Genomic DNA, 20,158 nt, shown 5'->3' on the forward strand with positions numbered 1-20,158 from the left:
TCTGCAAAAATAACCACTGTCCTGGCTGAAACCATGGCTACCTTCTGACATACTCCAGGGACAAAAAGATTTGTTCCCTTGATACGACCTGCACAACTTGCACAATGCTTGAAATATCCAATGAATTGGTGGTTGGCCGTTATCACAAGAGAGTCCCTTCCTCTAGCATCTTCCCAATTCTCATCCTTCTCAAACTGGCCTCTGTAGAATCAGATCATTAGACTTCCTCCATGGCTTTAGCTTAGCTGAGCTCCCTACCATAACTGGCTGCCACTGACTTGCCTCAGTTTAAGGCAGGAGCTGCAGCCAACAGCAGTAGCTCAGTCAGCCTTTCTTTTAGACAAAGACAAAGGCCCTGGATAAATTTTTCAAGCAGTCAATGAAATCTGAAACTGATGCTTTGCCTTTTTTGCCTCTGAGAAGCAGACACACAACTTTGCAGTAGTTTACTCTTCTTAGATTCGGAATGCATTTGAAACGTCTAGCAGATGCTGGCATAATCCAGGGTGACAAATCATTTTATAAGGGAAAACTCTTCTTGCCTTCCAAGTGCAGGAGCACCATCCTCTGCTTCTTGTCTGATTGCACTTCCTTTGCAATCAGATTACTTGATCCTTGTTCAGATCTAGCACATGCTTTTCAACCTTTTGCAATGGTGAGGCTGGGTACCTCCATATGCAACAAAAAAGAGGGCTGGATATGTTTGATTGAAAGGTCTGGTCAGGAAAGAATATCTGTTTGTCACTGTCATTTCTATCCCATCTTTTATTTATAATGACATATACGGATACAAGCTGCTGCTTGTTGGGCATAACCCTCTCGCTGCCCATATTGCCCTGGAAGCTTAGGGTATGTCTATACTCAATAAAAGACCCACGGCATGACATAGATGTGACTGGTCCAGGTCAGCTGACTTGAGCTTGCAGGCCTTGGGTACTTGGGCTATAAAATTGCAGTTTAGATGTTTGCACTCGGGCTGGAGCCAGGGCTCTGAGACTCTGTAAGGGGGGTTGGATCTCAGAGCCTGGGCTCCAGTCCAAGCTCAAATGTCTACACTGCACTTTTATAGCCCCAGAGTGCAAGCTTGAGTCAGCTGATCCAGATTCTGAGAATTGGTGCCGTGTTTTTTATTATGGTGTAGATATATCCTTAGTGTCTACACAGACAGACAGCACTTTGGTTTTTAAGGTCTTTTCTAAGCAACACTCAAGCAGTGAGTTTTATCTGCCTTGTCAGGCAGCAGGGCAGTGGAGGAGGAATTAGAAGACCTGTGTTCTATCTCCAGCTCTGCTACTTGCTGTGTGAACTTGGGAAAATCATATAAGCTCTCTGCGCCTATACCAGCCATCTGTAAAATGGTGTTATGTTAATGATACTCACCTTTGTAAGGAACTGAGATCTGCAAATAAAAAATGCAAAGCAGTATCATCTTTTTGAAGTTCCTATGTGCAAGTCTGAGTAACATAGCGATAATTTCCTTTTAAATTGCACAAAATATGTGGGAAGAGAATTATATCTCCTCTGATTTACCAAATACTTTTTAAATTTCTGAATTCCAACATAAAGTGAGCAGTGATTTAACAAAAGTGAAGGCATTCATAACCTCTGGCTCTTGCTCTTACCAGCAGACAAAGGATGCATAGATTATATGCTTTGTAAAGAAAACCTCCACATTACATAAAAACACAAAAATCCACAGAAAAGTCTAATACATTCCCATACAACATCACCTCTCTTTTTTCTTAATAAATGGTCTAACTCTGAATGTTAAAGACAGCCAAGATTACATTCAGTCGGAAGTAAAAATGAATACATAGATCTAAGAGGATACTAACAATTCCTATTTCAACTCCACTGAATACAAATCACTCATAATTTATTTTATTTCTCATTCTTACTCTACATAAGGTGCACGCCCCAGCTGCTTGTGATTGTAAAACAAATACAAAATTGTATTATGAGCTACCTGACATCAGCAGGTGGAAAGGAGTCTGAAATCCATATGAATGCACTATAGAGTGGGAACCAGAGCTAAAAATATTTTTCTCTTGGGTACTGGAGTGAGTAATATCTGTTAAAACTAAAACTTCATGCTCTGGAAAAAATAACCTCCACACTTTGTGTCAGTCTAAATATCCATTTTTGAGCCAGTGGTATAGACATTTGTACCTGTTTTTTTATCTTTTTGTGTCACCAAAGATGTTATAGTTTTTTCATAAAAAGGGGAGGCAGGGAGAGAGTTTCAGTGGTATATAAAATATTTTAGCTACAGGAGGTGATGACTTCTGACTGCCAAAAATTCTTACCATTCTAATTTAAGTGATTTAGGAGCACACATTCCATTAATTTTGGAGCTTGTGCACCTAAGTCACTTATATGCTTTTGAAAATTCCACCCCAGCAAGGATGTGTACATGGAGGAGAAAACATTTGTTTCCACCTCTTTTGTCTTTAGTATTATAAGAATTCTCCTTCCACCGGGCAGTGGAATGTGGTAATTTATCTTCTGAAACACCAGGTTTCTCCTCCGCTGATTGAATTAGGAAGGTCCATCCCCTGACTGAGTTAGGAAGGTCCAATCACCTAGAGATTGAGTGTCCCAAGAGGATGTAAATGTAGTTGGCACTCGACTCTTTTGTTTGAGGAGGCTTACGCAAGTGCTGGAAGCTCCCTAGAAAGGGGGGCCAGCAGTGGCTGGACCATGGCCCTTCCCCCTGAGGTCCCACCCTCACTCTGCCTCTTCCCACCCCCGCTCTTCCTCTTCCCCCAAGGCCCTGTCCCATCCACTGCTCACTCCTTTCTGCCACTGGGGTGAAGAGGCCGAGCAGGAGTGGGGCCTCAGGGCAGAGCACAGGTGGAGCGTGTGCAGGGTCACAGCACTGGTGCCGGTGGCCCCCTACATTTCTAAGGAGCTTCTGGTGGCAGTGCTCCAAAGGCGGTAGGCCGGCACACCTCCAAAGGGAGATGAGCCAGGGCCGCATACAGAATTTTTCCCCTTGCAGGGCCACTGTTTTGGGGGGATGCTAAGCCTCCCCAACCCTCTTATACACACTGCCCATGGGTGTAAATGAACAGAATTTCTCACAGGAGGGAGAGAATTGACTAGAAGTAATCCAGTAATGCCTAGTTGGAGCTATTCAAATCATGAGAATTCTCCTGTCGACCTAACTACCGCCTCTCAGAGAGGTGGATTACCGACACCAACTGGAGAATCCCCTCCTGTATGCACAGGTAGTGTCTTAACTTATGTGCAACAGCAACACAGGTGCACCTCTGCAGCGTTTTAGGTGTAGACAAGCCTGTAGTTATATAGAATGTTCTTTCTTTTACTTTTCCTAGGCATGCTAAAATGCAACTGTAAGCTAGTCAGCATTTTCACTAGCCAGGGAAGGGAAATAAAGCTTCAGGCATTAGTCTCTTAAGGCCCTTTCTTTGGGACTTTTTTTATTGCCCACACAACAATTGCAACATGAAAAGAAATCAACTGAAAAATATTGATCAATAATTTCCAGAGGCTTTCCCTACTCTAACCAGTCATGAGGGGAACTTTCTTCTTAGTTCTTCTTTGATTCAGCTTTCCCTTCCTTTTATACTCTGCCTTGAGCAGGCATCTGACAGCCTGTTAACCCTTTATCTTGTCGCAGCAGTCCAGCCCCAGTACTATAAATATTGAATAACAAACCTAAACATAAAGTAGACCCTTTCCTTACCTGTTAACATATTAGCAATCTAGGGCACTAGACCAAGATGCAGGAGCTCTGAGTTCAATTCCCAGCTCTGCCACTGGTCTGCTGGGTGACCTTGGGCAAGTCACTTCTCCTCCCGCTGCTTCAGTTTCCTCATCTGTAAAATGGGGATGATATCTCCTTGGTAAAGTACTTTGATATCTGCTGATGAAAAGAGCTGTATATGAGCTGTTATTATTTATTACAAATGCCTACAATGACCCCACATATACACACTATTCTTGGGTAACAAGACCTTCTGTGAAAATTATCAAACAATAATTAAAACCTGTGAAACACCAACATTTCCCAGCTACCTACAGTAGAGTACACCATCAGTAACGCTCAGAAATGCATACACACACACACACAGAGGGGAGAGAGAGAGATGATATTTGCTAGGCAGGTTGAAGGAAAAATATTCCCCATCCACAAAGTCTGAAGGTTGAATCAGAAGCAGCAGCTCTCACAGCACTCTTGGTGCTGATCGTATGCATCTTCTTCCTAGAGTCACTTCCTGGGTAGGGACAGTTTCCTCAGAAACATAAGTCCCAGCAGTACCAGCAACTGCCTATCAAACACTTCCAATGCAATTAACATTTTCTAGAGGTTGTCCCAAATCCATGTTATAGGCCAGGTTCTCAGCTAGCATAAATCAGCAGAGCACCCTTTAAAGCCAGTGGGAACTATCCTGAATAACATCAGCCAAGAATCTGACCTGATGTTTTTCAAGTGTTGTTGTTTGCACTGGGACCTATACAATAGTAGTCTTGCTTGACGTGTTGATGGAGATGGAAAGATATACTGTATATCCGTCTAGCTACAGGATTCACATATAAAGAGGCTTTTGTATATTTATATATATTTCATGCAAGAGGTGAAACATCTTTTATACACTAAAAGCCATGCTAGTACAACAGAAATTTATGGTACTTTGAGCTAACAGTGGCTCCTCTTCTTGGGCCAAACTGACACTTCCTTTGGGAATCTCATTTGCTTAAACAGGTGGATGGATCTCTCCTAATGCACTAACAGGAATTTAGAACTCAGCAGACTTATATTTCTGCTCTGTAGCAATGAAAGTTCTTCATTTCTATCACTCATCCGAGATCCTGCCTGTAGACAGAATGGGATGATTTAACCCTGATAATATGTGAATTTGGGGCATGTAGAGGTCAAGGTTGCATAGTGGGTTGAAGGATTAGTGACCTATCCTTTTACCTCCAGAAACCTAAGTTCAAATCCTACATTAAGGCTCACATTCACAGCCCAGCACCTACCCTAAGTATTCAGCCTGAGGTGGGCATCTCCCACCCGAGCCTGTGGGACAGCTCTGGAAGTGTTCCATTAAAACTACTTTAGCTCAGTTTTCAAAGTAGCCCTTTGCCCTTGTAATGTGGCCCCGTTGTGTGGCCTCACATGCCCATAGATCACCCTTACTGGCACCCTCTGTGCTATTATGCAAGGAGTCCCTGCATATCTAGGATCCACAACACTTAAGGGGTGCACACCCCCATCTTTCCTCTCCTACTGCAAAATAGAATTGCACTGGTTCCACCACCAGTGGGACCTCTGCAGCGCCAAAAGGGGAGGCTGGATTTGCCCCCAGATAAAAACAAATTTGATCCTATTAACCTAGTCCATAATGGTCACTGGCTCTCATCACCAAGCCACGGCACAATCTACAATTTCTAGCCCAGAAATGTAACAATAGGTCAAACAGAAGTGCATTGGCAAAACTACATTACACAGTGTCTACTGACTCTGGTTCTAACAAATGTATAAGTTGTAAATTCTTCACTTTCATGAAATCAGATGTACAAGAAACTTAAAATAAAAGGTCCATATCCTATGATTATTTGTATTATCCTAGCACTTAGGAGCCCTACTCGTGGACTAAATCTTTCAACCATCCCTTTTCTTTCATCAGGATAGTTCCTGGGTTACTGGATGTGATTATCTTACTCAGCTCAAACGGATTGTTGCTGTAACTGAAAGGACTGTTGTCGTCTGGGATTATAAATCACAAGGCAGCTGCCAGGTATTGTTTTGGATCATGCAAAGGTTAAAGAAAACCTAACACACTCAAGAATCCTTTGTGTTCACATCATATAGCCCTGTTCCAACTGTCTGGTACGGTGAATTCTATTGAGTGACAATGAGTTCCTGCAGAAGAGTTAGTAAATAAATAAATAAAATGGCCTTCCCTCTGCAACAAGTGAAATGTTTGAGGCTTCAGGACTAGTGTACAAGTCTTCAAAAGAAGTTTAATGCAGCCTTCTTTTGGAGTAGCTCGATAGTGTGATGGATCTATTAAGCAGGGGACTACAACTCCTATCAGCCTCCCCACTACCCATCCTCTTCCTCATTACCTTACCTGCTAGTTGCAGCCCTGCAACTTACTATGTACAAGAAGTACGTGATATGATTCAGCAGTGTGATTAGTGCTAGGAGAGAACAAGAAACAGAAGGAAAACAGCAACAAAGGTTGCAAAAAAAAAAAAAGGAAGGAACAACAAAGATTGAAGACAGAAGGAAGAGCAACAAAAGTTGCAAACAGAAAGAAAAAGCAATAAAGGCTGCAGGATCTCATCAACATGCCACTCTTCAGTGCCCCCAGAGAGCTTCAGCTTTGACAAACCTTCACAATGGATACACAGAAAGCAGTATTTTGCAAGATTTTGAATTGCTACAAAGCTCCATAGGAAACTGGAAGTTTCAGGCATCTTCTTTAATTTATGCTATGGGGAAGCAGGAGGAGTATTTCTTTAAATCCTTTGACTTTATTGAAGACCATCACAAAGATGACTATGAAAGAGTTCTGGATATGTTTGATGGACACTTTATACCTCAGAGAAATGTGGTTTATGAAAGAGCATGTTTTCACCAGAGAATCCAAGAACCAGGGAGCTGTGTTGAATGTTTTATAAATGTTCTGTATCCATTGGCTGACAACTGTGATCTTGGATTTGCAAAACATGAAAATATCAGAAACAGGCTGGTTATTGGGCTAAAAGATAAAAATCTTTAACAGCAGCTACCATTAAAAACAGACCAAACCCTATCCACAGTTGTACAGATAGCAAAGCAGTCTGAACTGGTCAAACAGCAGAACAAAAGGCAGGAGCAACTTGAAAAACCAGAAACTCCCAGCCTAAGAGGGTAAAATTCCAGTCAAACTCCAAAGCCTTTCAGTCTGCTTGCACAAGATGTGGAAAAATTCATAGCCCAACAAATGTATGTTTCACTGGAGGTGCAAGGTGTAATAAATGGACAAAATATGGTCATTTTGCAGTTTGCTTCATCAGAGCAGTCAGGGAGTTGACTTATATAACAGACAATTAAGAGCCATTGTTTATGGATCTATCACATGTGATGACACAAAGCCTGCCTGGAGAGTGAAACTGAATATTCATGGAAAGCTTATAGATTTTAAAATTGACTCAGGAGCAGACATCACAGTCATCTCAGAAGGGACTTACAATCATCTTCAACCTCTCCTAGAGCTGAAGTCACCTGACACAGCTCTGACTAGCTCTGGAGGTATTCTGAACTGCATGGGCCAGTTCATCACAGAAACAACCTACAAAGACAAAAGCTTTGCATTCAGAATGTATGTTATCAAAGGATCACACACTAACAGCTTTCATTATTGTTTATGAAAACTACAACTCCATTTGTGTTCCTTTACAGTTCTCCCATGTGTCTTTGGAAAAATCTGTAGTTGTAATGAACAATATTTTGATATATGGGTCTTCGATGGAAGAACACAACAGAGCCCTCAACAAAGTTCTAACCTAATCAGTCAGTTCAGACTGAAGCTAAATAACGAAAAGTGTGTTTTCTGCCTACCCCAAATCAAGTTTTTGGGACAGAGAATAAACAAAGATGGAATGAGTCCTAGCTCTGAGAAAGTAAAAGAAGTTCGAGAATTGAATGCACCAACTAATGTATCAGAACTCAGATATGTACTTAGTTGGTGTTGGTCCTGCTTTGAGCAGGGGATTGGACTAGATGACCTCCTGAGGTCTCCTCCAACCCTAATATTCTATAATTCTATGATGCAAATTACCTTGGTCAATATCTACAAGACCTTTCTATAGTGACAAAACCATGGAATGAACTATTAAAGTCCTACACATCTTGAGTATGGGTGTCAAATCAAGAAATTGCCTTCAAAAAGGTATAAGAAATTATCTCAAAAGTATCAGTTCTCAAGTCCTATGATGTGAACAAACCCACAATAGTCAGTTATGTCCTAAGTGTTGTATTGTTTTAACAACATAGCTCTGAATGGAAGCCAGCTGCATTTTGCTCTCTCACACTCACAGACGGTAGGCATAGCAAGTACATATTCTATTGAATACAAAAGGAAGTGAGGCAATAAAGTCAATGAACAGTAGAATCCAGATGATTCAAAATCCCACTACAGAACCTGCCCCAAGTCTAACAGGCTGCCAGCATGTCTCCCACTTCTGTTGGTCCCTGTCACTTGACTTCTAATACTATACCAGTCCACATTTTTCCTGCACAAAGAAACAACAAGTTTTTAAACAAACAAGATCCTAATTCACAATATACTGGCACACCATTTAGCATGATGAATTCTCCTGTTATATTTATTGTTAATATTTCCTAACCCAAACACAACAAACTATCTTTAATACTCAGGGTGAAATCCAAGCTCCGGTGAAGTCCATAGCAAAACTCCCATTGATTTACCAGCTGCATGAATCTATGGTATCACAAAACAGCTGGAATGGAAGATTTTGAAAACCCTGAGACAAGAATTAGATGTTGATACAAATGGATGAGCATGGTAGAGACTATGCTCAGTTGCTTTTGGGCTCATGTGCAGTATCAAATAAACTCTTTACTGTATTTCACAGGATAATTGCTTTATCATCAAACCAATGGAACATTGTCTGCTCTGTGTTTGTACGGTGAATTTAGGAGATCAGCTAGCTAAGGATGACATCCTAATGGGAGATGATGGGGGTCATGTCAACCTTTTTACAGTGACCAGCGATGACTTTGGACTAAAGCAATCGAAAGCCAAAAAGAAATCACAATTGCAGATCCTGGACTCCAGGAAATTCAAGAAGTAAGTTGTTTGTAGTAAAATACTATCACTTTAGCAGTTTTCATCAAATAATTAAACTCTGGTTCTCTATGATCTGTGCTTCTAAAAGTGCTTAAAAATGGACCTTGCCTAACATAAGAATGAAAATAGCTTTTAAAACAATGAGCTTGATTTTCTAGCTGTTGTGTGACGGCAACTCCATTGTTTTCAATGGGAGATCTGCACACAGAGCTGCTACAGATTAAGAACCAATGAGCCCAGTTCACCACTGCTTTAGTCCAGTTTTACCCTGGTGTAACTATTGTCCTCTATTAGATGGAATCAGAACTATTTAGTTGTGTGTCGCAGGCCCTACTCTGTCTCCATATTAAAGAAATATGTCATTATGTCCAGTATTCAATGCCTGTGGCTTTGGAGCTGGTGGATCTCAGGCAGTGGTGGGCAACCTGCGGCCTGCAGGCTGCACGCAGCCCATCAGGGTAATCCACAGGTGGGCCGTGATACAATTAGTTTACATTGGCACGGCTGCTTGCAGCTCCCAATGGCCACGGTTCGCTGTTCCCGGCCAATGGGATTACCCTGACAGGCCGCATGCGCCCGCGGGCCACAGGTTGCCCACCACTGATCTAAGGTATCTCACCTCTCTTGCTATGAATTGCAAGTGTTCATTGTTTGCACTTTTAATGACAACCTGGAAGTCCTTATTATTATCACACACACACATATATTATACAATAACCACCTACTTTTTCTCCCCAGTATTAAACGAAAACTCCATGATGACTGGGTTGTGAAGGTTAAGTTTATCTCTGCCCTGAATTGTTTTGGATCCTGCTCCTTAGACAGTGTTCATTCGTTCGTTCTGGATGACTTAAAGAGACTAGAGGACAACTTGTAAGTAGAGCCATGCATGTCATAGTGGAACATAAACTCTTCATTGAAAGAGCCTCATGGGAGATTAGTACATTTCAAAATTCTACAATTACAGTAGCTATGTCTTTTGTAAAAGATGTCTAATTAAAACTAAGACATAATTGGAATTAGTCATGCAAAGCTCTACAGAATGAGCCCTCATAAAAGTATATTGGTTTTTGCTCATTAACTTTTAAATGCCAAGGACTGTCCATATGTTATTTTCTCTCACATAACCTTTAAAAATAAATTTTGTTAGCAAGGTCTGTCTGCTTTGGGTTTTCATCAGTAGGCAGATTTACCAAGCAAACAAAACAACTGGATGATTTTATCTGAACTGCTGTAATAACTTATTTTGAAGAATAATGCACATTGCTTTCCTACTTTTCTACATAAATTCAAATATATTGCACATGAATTCATTTGCTCATGATGAAAATGCATATATGAATATATGAAAAATAGATAAGGACTAAATATTTTTGGTAGTGGTGTTTAACATGTAATTGAACTTATTAAAGAACATCACTAATGACGCTATAAAAGCCATGGTTAAATTGGCTCTGTTACTTAGATTTATATCAGACTGTGATTTTGGGGAAAGTGAGTTATGACAAAATTAAGAAATGAAATAATACTAAATTTGACATGAGTAGAAACTATAAATAATGCTTTTCATTCAAGGATCTCTAAACATTAGTTCCGCTCACAGCCTCTTTGTCAGATAGAATTTTAAGGGCAGAAGCGAGAATTATGATCATATAGAGTCACCCATTGCATAACACAGGCCATATTCCCAGTAATTCCTGCATCAAGCCCATAACTTCTGGTTTAATGGGTATTCTGTGTATTTTTTTTTAGATGAGAGAAAGTAAAATCGACCAAGGTCACTCACTGGGTCACTAGCAGAGCCTGGAAATGCTATTTGAAGGTGTTCAGAGTTTTAGAAAGTTGAAAACAATCCCAAGAAAGATGAGGAGGGGAAGAGAGAAAGTGTCAAAAATATAGTGGGAAGTGCATGCACCACCACTGTATACTGTGTTATATATCATTTAAATGCAAAGGTTCCTTTGGGTTTTTGTTTTTGTTTTTTTGCATTAAACATTTATTGTACATGTGTCTCCAGTTGTTGGAAGAAGTACATTTCCCTAAGGAGCTTCAGACAGGAGCTAGATGAAATTATATTTAGACATTTGCAGAATACACAAATGTTAAAATGAAACGTGTAACCCTAAAAATAGAAATATATTAAATGACCATTCTGTATAAAGCAACAGAGGGTCCTGTGGCACCTTTAAGACTAACAGAAGTATTGGGAGCATAAGCTTTCGTGGGTAAGAACCTCACTTCTTCAGATGTCTGAAGAAGTGAGGTTCTTACCCACGAAAGCTTATGCTCCCAATACTTCTGTTAGTCTTAAAGGTGCCACAGGACCCTCTGTTGCTTTTTACAGATTCAGACTAACACGGCTACCCCTCTGATACATTCTGTATAAGTGATTGTGGCTCAAACATTTAATTACATGATGCAAACAAAATGACTATCCCAATTAACTATGGAACCACTGTTGCTGTTTGGTTTGGGAAGAAAGCTTGGTGATCAGTGTAGTTTTTAGTTATCCTAATCCTTACGGAACTGTGCAGTTTCTAGGTGGCTAATGCCTGGAAAGGGATTGTCTTCTTTCTTTACAAAGAAGCTAAGAAGGGGAATGTGTGGCAGGGATCAGAGAGGGTGTCTGGTTGCAAGGATGTGGGATAGGTCTGGACTCATATCTGGAGTGAATGTTACCAGCCTTCCTGTTGCAGGCCATCCTCATTGCTGTAGGAGAAGGTTGGAATCACTCCTTGAAGAATCAAATAAGGATTATATAAAAAGAACTCTCCATTTTAAGAATTAAAAAAGAAATGGCAAAATCCTAAAATAAACTACTTGGCGCTCACATAAGGAGTTGTTTGCTATTTTACTCCATAACCAAGCATTCAGATTCTTTTAATCCTGTAGTGCAGGGGTCGGCAACGTTCGGCACGCGGCTTGCCAGGGTAAGCACCCTGGTGGGCCGGGCCAGTTTATTTACCTGCTGACGTGGCAGGTTCGGCCGATCGCGGCCCCCACTCACCGCGGTTCGCCGTCCCGGGCCAATGGGGGCGGCGGGAAGCGGCGCGGGCCGAGGGATGTGCTGGCCGCGGCTTCCCGCCGCCCCCATTGGTCCGGGACGGCGAACCGCGGCCAGTGGGGGCCGCGATCGGCCGAACCTGCCATGTCATCAGGTAAATAAACTGGCCCGGCCCGCCAGGGTGCTTACCCTGGCGAGCCGCGTGCCGAACGTTGCCGACCCCTGCTGTACTGAGTTCCACATAGTCGCATGGAATCTGACTGCTCAGAGCTTATTGCTGCATTAGGGATTTAGCGTTTACTACCACACCCAGACTCTTGTCTGCTTCTGTGTTATCGGTGACACTACCTAAACTGTACTGAAAAAAGACTCTCTTGGCTGTTTGGCTTAACCATTTTTATAGGAAGTTGCCTCATGCAAAGAAATACATTCTTCCTTTCTATTACCAAAAACCAACCAGTCACCCAAAATATATCTCCCAAAACCTCTTGTGCTGCATACAGTATGGTATTGCCACCCTCACTTCTGCGGTGCTGATGGGGGGCGCTGCCATCAGAGCTGGGTGCCCAGTCAACAGCCGCTGCTCTCCAGCTGCCTAGATCTGAAGGCAGCGCAGAAGTAAGGGTGGCAATACCATGACCTCCCTAAAATAACCTTGTGACCCCCTGCAACTCCCTTTTGGGTCCAATTTGAGAAATGCTGGTCTCCTCCATGAAATCTGGATAGTATAGGGTAAAAGCACACAAAAGACCAGATTTCATGGGGGGAGACTAGATTTCTCGGTCCGTGACGCGTTTTTCATGGCCATGAATTTGATAGGGCCCTACACGTTGACCTATGTACACTCTGGGCATACTGGCAATAACCAGTATTTCCTGCCATTCATTTCCACACCTTACATAGGTATTTGTTGGATTCAGGTTTTTAAGAAAACATTCAGACTGTAGCAATCTGCATGGAATTTGGAGGGAGGAGTTTGGAGGAGACACAATGAAGTCAGTCTGTGTGTACGTGGCTGGAATGCTAACTACAGTTGCATTACCTCTAAAAAGTTCTCTTAATAAAGAGCTAGTTTAGTTTTGGAAACATGGAATCTTCGCATGTTATTACCGAGCATGTAATACAAGCAACATAGCCCATAAACCAGTTGTATCAAAGCAGCACTAGAGAGGCTGCACTTGATTTGTGTAAAATTGAGGCTGTCACTGCTATCCTAGTTTCTAATATAGAAAGAGCCACTAGTTGTAAAATTCAGTACTCCATCTTGAATTTGACTGGAATATGCTTGATCAAGATGAAGCATGTTTCCTGGGACCTATAGTCTCCAATGGTTTTACAAGTATATAAAAAATTTGTTTGACTATGGCTGCAATTTAGGGTGCTATTGCAGGGGAATGAGGTACCTTTGCTACAGGCTTATATTGCTTCAGCTATTCAAGATAAGAAACCATGCTATTTCAGCTGAAAAGCTAACCTGGTCCAGTTTTATTGCTAATGCTAGTTACTGAATTTAAACAACTGTATGAATCAATTTTCTTTTAATAAGGTACTGCCTATGTTATATATAGAAATACTTTAGTATTGTGAAAATAACCAGTTAAACATGGTATAATACTATCTGTCTGTTTTGGCCAAGAGTGTCCAGCACAGATAGTCCCTCCTTCCCATCCATACTGATTTTTGTGCCATCAGTTCAACCTGTGTGTCTGGATAAAACAGCCCTTGCCAACCCCCACAGAGTATTAAGTCTTCAGGAAAACAGATTGGAATTGCTATAGATTCTACTTTGACCAAAATTTCCCACCTGATCAAATGACTTGTTAATCATTACAGACCTGTCAGGGAGTTTTCTGTCCCAAGAGGAGTTAATGCCTTCACATACTGTGGAAAAGCAAATATCATTGTTACTGGGGGTAAGTAAAATGTTTATATTATATATGAAGACCCAGTAATGTTTGTCAGTGTTTTCTGCCAAATAGATTCGTTGGTTGTATTTTTTCACTAAATAAACTCCAATAATAATAATTTAACAGGCTGGTAATTATAATAAGTACTTAAATTGTAAACTCCTGGAGACAGGGACTGTGTTATATGTGTGTACAGTGCCTACCACAATGCGGCCATGGTCCCTGATTAGAGCCTGATTAGCAAAGTGGTGAGTGCTCAGTCTGGATTTGATTCACACATTGCTTCCTATGTCTTTAATAAAAGAGGAGAGACCAGGTTTGGGAATACATAAAATGACCCAGCCACATCTCCTAACTGCAACACTGTTTCCTTACCTTCTCCCACCCACTGTCCCTTATGAGTTATGACCTCAGGATTGCATCTTCACCCTTCCACAGTGACTTCTCTCCTGCTGACCTGAGAAATGCTCCCTGACCTGTTCTTAATGGTTCCCTCTTACCACACTTTCTGATCCAAGAACCATTGGCTTCAATCAGTGGTGTGACTCCCCCCTTTCTTACTAATCTCTATGTTCCTTAAAGAAAGCTGCAGGACTGATGCACTGTCCAGTCCATTTCTTCTCCAGTGCTCAACCATATTTTACATTGCCGTTTCACTGCCTAGAACTACTACTCCCACTGTGTTCTGTCTGCCACTCCTCATTACAGACCCCATCTGTTTTATCCCATTGTGGTTCCCTATCTCTCTCCTGTCCGGCTTTCTCAGTTTTAAGGTTAAGCTCCGTAGGGTGTGCCTATATGATGAAAAAGGTGTTTTTTCAATCAGTTTAGCTTAATCAAGTTAGTTAAACAGAATTGGAAACACCGCCGCAACACCTGTGTAGACACAGTTTGATACCTTTACAATCATGTTAGCTGGTTGTTTTGTAGCATTAACACTCAAGCCTATGTTGGTGTTAAGGGGCATTTGCAACTGTGTTAAGATAACTTCAGTGAGGGGGGAAACACCCTTCTTATCATGTGGACAGGGCCTAAGGCCTGGTCTACACTTTAAGAGTTGTACTGGTATAACTATTTTGGTTAGCAGTGTGGCTTTTTTTGTTAATTATCAAAATACTTGTATTGGTGAAAGTCCTAGTGTGAACACAGTTAGACAGATACAAAGGTGACTTATACCGGTATAGTTATTTCCCTTCTCATAAGTGAATAGCTCTTTCTACCAATATAACTGGATCCACACTAGAGGGGATTGTACCCCTTTAACTGTATTGGTATTGTTAAAGCAGTACAGTGTTCTAGTGTAGACAAGGCCTAAGTGCTTGCAGGATCAGAGCCTACGTACTTTTCACATTTACAGATATTATTTGATTAATTATGCTGATAGTTGATCAGAAATTGTATTTAATGATGTGTCTTATTCAATTGTTATGGTTTAGTTAGATTTTTGTTACAATACTGTGAGTTATAACTGATCATTTTAAACTGGTAATTGTTTATTTCTATGAGATGAATAATGGATATCAGCTGATGTTACAGATTGCATGAGGGTTGGCTTTTGTCCAAGTCCTGAAACTCTGGTATCAATGAGGCTCTTCCTCTTCAAAGGAAAGGACACTTTTTAGGCTCTAAAGAAGACCCTGTGTTGAAATGTTAGCCACAGTTGGCTGATTAAACAGTTACTGTTTCATTCACAAAGAGTGAAGGGGAATGCAATCTAGGTTGAACAACTGGAACTTTATTAAACCCTGTGAACTGCTCTGGCCATATGGCATAGTTGCTTCAGGCTAACTTCCCTATTGCTGTTGGTGTCCTGTCAATAACTGTCCCTCCCAGGAACACTGGCGCCCTACCTCCCCTTCCAATGACCATGATACAGTTAAATAATACAAATATTTTATCATTTTGATTTTGCAATCTTCACTTCCTAGATAGAAGAGTTTATTTTTGTACAAAAAGGTACAGAAAACATGGAAGGCACAACAAAAGGATTATTCCTTTTACGTGTCCCCCAAAGGCTCTAGAGTCATGGCTTTAGAGAAGTATAAAACTTCTGTTTTTTAAATTTAGTTTGGGTAACTTTCTAGTGCTATATGCCCTTGGATCTACACAGATTGGCTTCTAGATGGATATAGTACCATAGCAACTTCCTTCCCCGGCTAGCTCTTTGACATCCAAATCTTGAACAATGCAGTATTAAAATACTTTACCTAACATATTACATTGAGTTAAATGTCTAATCCTTCAGCCTTTGAGGGATCCGTCTTCAAACAAGTGTATCAGGATACAGGCATCTGACTTGCGTTAGTTGGACACACCTACCACTTAAAAAGTTTAACCCTAGAATTCACAGCTCTTTAGGACAGTACAGTGAGCACAACAGGCACAACATGTGCTAGGATTTCCATACAGTATGACTGGCATTGTATCTTACGGCTAGTCTACACTAGAAGCATTACATTGGCAAAGCTGCAGCAATGCAATCTCAAAGCACTGTACAGACATTTTAAATCACTTAAGGCAGACACCTTTTGAGAGAAGAGTAGCAGCAGAAGGATAAACAATGCAATGCAAAATGAACAACAGTGTAGGGGAGGGAGATATTTTGGCCAAGGACACTGGGCCTAACTAAGGCTACGTCTACACTACACAGCTTTTAGCAACATGGGTGTGTTGCCACAGCCGTGCCACTAAAAGTCGCGCCATGTAGCCGCTGTTTGTCGGCTCTCCTGCTGACAAAAAACTTCCACCCCCAATGAGTGGCGTTTGCGTTGTCAGCAGGAGAGCGTTCCTGCCAACAATGCGCCGTTCACACTGGCACTTGTCACAGCAAAGCTTTTGTCTACTGGGGGGAGCGGCGGTTAACACTTCTGAAAGACAAAAGTTTTGTCATTCAATTTCCAGTCTAGACATAGTTTAAAAGTATTGGGGGATCTTGAACATCCACCTAGAGCAGACAGCTCTGTTTTTAAGGTCTCATCAGTGAAAGCCACACTCTCCTTTATTTCATTTATCTTGGAAGTGTGAAGAGCTGAACTGAACCTACTGGGATACAAACCACTGGTTCCATGGAGTCTAGGTATATCCAAGCTAATGTTTGGCTATCTGATCCATCCCCTCCCAGCTCATCTTTTCTTATGAATGAGCTTAATCACCGTGCATTTCATGTCAGGGTATTTGATCCTAGAAGCATAATTGGACCATTGAGAGACCTAATTGTTCTTCCCAGTGTCCTGGTAAGCTTCTATAACTCTGCTGTAGCAGTGGGGTTAGCAAATATCTCTTCAGTGCCAGGGATCAGTAGAGCAGTAGTTCATGAAAAGGGGAGAGAACAACCTAAAAGTCAATCTTATTATTTAACATAAGCAACAAAAAAGAACGAAAACTAATTGACCAATTGAAAATAGCAATAAACAAAACCCCTTGCACTTAAGCAAACACAACAAAATGGAATGGATTTTATTGATAGGCTTTTCTGTGGCACCTGCTCTTCATGGTAATACCAGAGTGCATAATAGACAGTAATGATTTTAGCCTCATGCAACTCTCTGTGTTAGGGGCCCTGGATACACATAGAACATAGCACTTCCTCCTCCCTGCCCTTCGTCTGTTGCCACTGTCAGAGCAGAAGTGTTAAAAAGCCCCATTCCTGTTCATCTTCAGAAATGTAATGGGAGGGACACTCTTCCTGCTCAGAGACAGTCTGCTGTTCCCCATCCACTATCACTTGAAGCATTATTTTTTCCATACTGAACTCCTAAGGTAGACACAATTAGGGTGCTCTTTGCTCCTTCTGTGACACCTGATCTACTGTCCCTCTCACTGAAGACTGCTATCAGCCAGAGTCCCTCCCTCCTGTACTCCTCCTGCAATGTGCAGGCTGAGTGCTGCGCTCCTGAACACAGTATAAACAAGGCCTCTTGTTACTCTATGGCAAGATGGACCTAAAACCTACAGCAAAGTCCCTGGTGCTACAGCCAACTGGGACTTCAGGTGCAGAACTCATTAAACTCAAAAATGGAAGTTTTAAGGAACTCAAATACAAGCAGTTCACTCTCTAGGGAAGGCTGGTCTTGTAAGTAGGTACTGGTTTAGTACTTGGGAACAGTGGGTTCAAATTCCATCTCTGCTACTGACTGTCTGTATGACCTGGGGTCTAATAAGGGATGTATTTTTCAAAAGAACTATTACATTAACTAAAAAGGTGTATTGGCTAATTTCTCTGAAGCTTGGCAAAGAGGGAGCGTAAGGCGCAAATGGCAACTATTTGCTCAACTCCCATTGGCCATCAGTGGGAGGGGGGCACCTAACAGCCATTTGTGCTTTTGAAAGTCTCCTCAAATGCTGTAAGTTGTTCGCTAATTCCCACTGGGAACAACGGGCACTTCTGGGCACTTCATGTGCCTAATGGGAGCTGAGCTTTCTTTAAAATCTGGCACCAGCTGCAGCTGCTGAGCACTTTGGAAAATTTAGTCTCTCTCTGCCTCTGTTTCCCACCTGTAAAACGGGCAGCACATTTATTTCTCCAACCCATTGTCTGCCTTGTCTATTTAGATTGTGAGCACTTTGGGGTAGGAATTTATGTGTGAGTGGCCAAAACCTAATATGATGGGACCCTAGTCTAGGTTGGGGTTTCTAGGCACTACCATAATACAAATAATAATTTGTGGTGTTTTGATATTCAGATCCATTTATTTTATAGTGCTCTCAGATTCCCAATATACTGCAAATGTTGGTATTGCAGTCACATACCTCCATCAGAGAGGTCACCCCGGAAGAGAAGCTGGGGTTTTGGCAGGTGTGTGGGGGATAGATGCAGATGTTCAAAAACATGAGGAGGGTGACATTGGTACTAGGGAGTAGTGGCATCTCCTCTTTCCCTCCCTATTGGGTTGGGGAGGGGGGAGAGAGAGACCAGTTTAAATTCAGTGGTGAGGATTGACTTTCTCCCCAGCAACCCTTGAAAACAGCTAGCTGCCCCACTGCACTCTGTATCAATGTGTCACTGCATCAACAATAATGGATAAACCCAATAGCTTGATGTTTCTGATAACACAACTAGTAGTGAAATAGCTAACATGGACTTGTGAATGGTTGTCTTTGGGCTTCAGAGCTATCCCATTGAGATTAATGGGATCAGTTCCTTCTGCTCTGAGACCTTTTGTTTCAGGCTATTTGCACTCTGAGTCAGACATCCCTGCATTGGCTTATTCTTGGTTCACATTTTGTGCCTAAAGATGAGAGACTTAACTTCTCAAAAATGAAATCCTAGATTGTGGAGCACAACTATGTGGTGACTTAAAGGGAAAGGGGCAATTACAGTCATTTGTGTGACCACATCATTGCATTATATACCAGTGGCTAGTGACAGCTAAGATCTGACGGTTCCCTGATGAACCAGAAAAATGAGCAGACTTATCCCTTCATGTGTCTCCTAACTGGACTTACGAATGTAATGATAAATACTGCTTTCCACATGCACAGTGCCTTTTATCTGAAAATCATTTACAAAGTTACATTATCTTCTCCATTTTAACAGATGCCCTCCCTTGGCCTTGTTTTCCTTACCCAAAATTACACATTAACCAAGTCAAGAACTGATCCCTGGTCTCCTCTCTACTAGTCCCTGCTCTATCTAAAAGGCAGTGAAAGACTGGAGAAAGGACCAGTATGATGTAACAAACCCATACTGGCCTAATTTAAGCTCTGAAAAGCCACAGTTGAAACACAGCTGATTCATTACCAAATGACAGATTTTTTTGTTTCCCTTTTGATTTCTTATGGGCCAGAATATCTGTCTTCTGTGATTGGCATTTTATTGGGTTCCATCTGCTAGGAGACTTACATATTTTCCCCAAAACTTTAAACCATCTTAACTTTAAAACTGTGTGTCTTCTCATCCAGATTGTTTTGTATAATTTAGCAATTTGGTGAATTACCGGTATTTCAAACAATGCCAAAATGAATGCACTGGAATACTCCAATAGACCAGTTACTATATTTTTATAGGCTGACAGTGGTTGCTACCTGGTTAAGTGTTGGTCCAGCTGTGAAAGGTTTACATGCATTCTGTTGACTCACTGAGGCAGATGACTTATTGCCCCACATGGGTATAAAAGAGCACTGGCATCTCTCCTCTCTGAGGAGAGAATGAAGTGATCCTCAGGGAAGAACTCTGAGAAGATTTGAGTTGACATATCTTTTTGTTTTCTGTGTTAATAGAACTAAATCCAGGCAGAGGGTGAGTCTGGGTTGTTGCTCTATATAGAGTGTTTGTATAGCAGGTTGGGAGAGGCACTAGCTTATACTCTGAATGGCCCAGGTCTAGAGGACAATACATCTATGCAGTCTCTTCCTAAAAAGCTTTAAGATTATACTTCTCAAAGTAAATAACTAACAAAGTTGTGTGAAAGTTGGCTGAC

At 41.5% G+C, this 20,158-nt stretch overlaps 1 protein-coding gene across 1 annotated transcript in view; it reads left to right on the forward strand.

Annotated features, from left to right (window-relative positions):
* Window positions 1–20,158, forward strand: part of WDR64 (WD repeat domain 64) — a 145,030-nt gene that overhangs the window by 27,285 nt on the left and 97,587 nt on the right. Inside the window, exons 6-9 of the mRNA XM_065401461.1 lie at window positions 5,655–5,765; window positions 8,614–8,828; window positions 9,567–9,701; window positions 13,666–13,745. Of these exons, the coding sequence (XP_065257533.1) occupies window positions 5,655–5,765; window positions 8,614–8,828; window positions 9,567–9,701; window positions 13,666–13,745 (541 nt within the window). The remainder of the gene's footprint in view (window positions 1–5,654; window positions 5,766–8,613; window positions 8,829–9,566; window positions 9,702–13,665; window positions 13,746–20,158) is intronic.

This window comes from Emys orbicularis, chromosome 3 (genome assembly GCF_028017835.1).
Source record: "Emys orbicularis isolate rEmyOrb1 chromosome 3, rEmyOrb1.hap1, whole genome shotgun sequence".
NCBI lineage: Eukaryota > Metazoa > Chordata > Testudines > Emydidae > Emys > Emys orbicularis.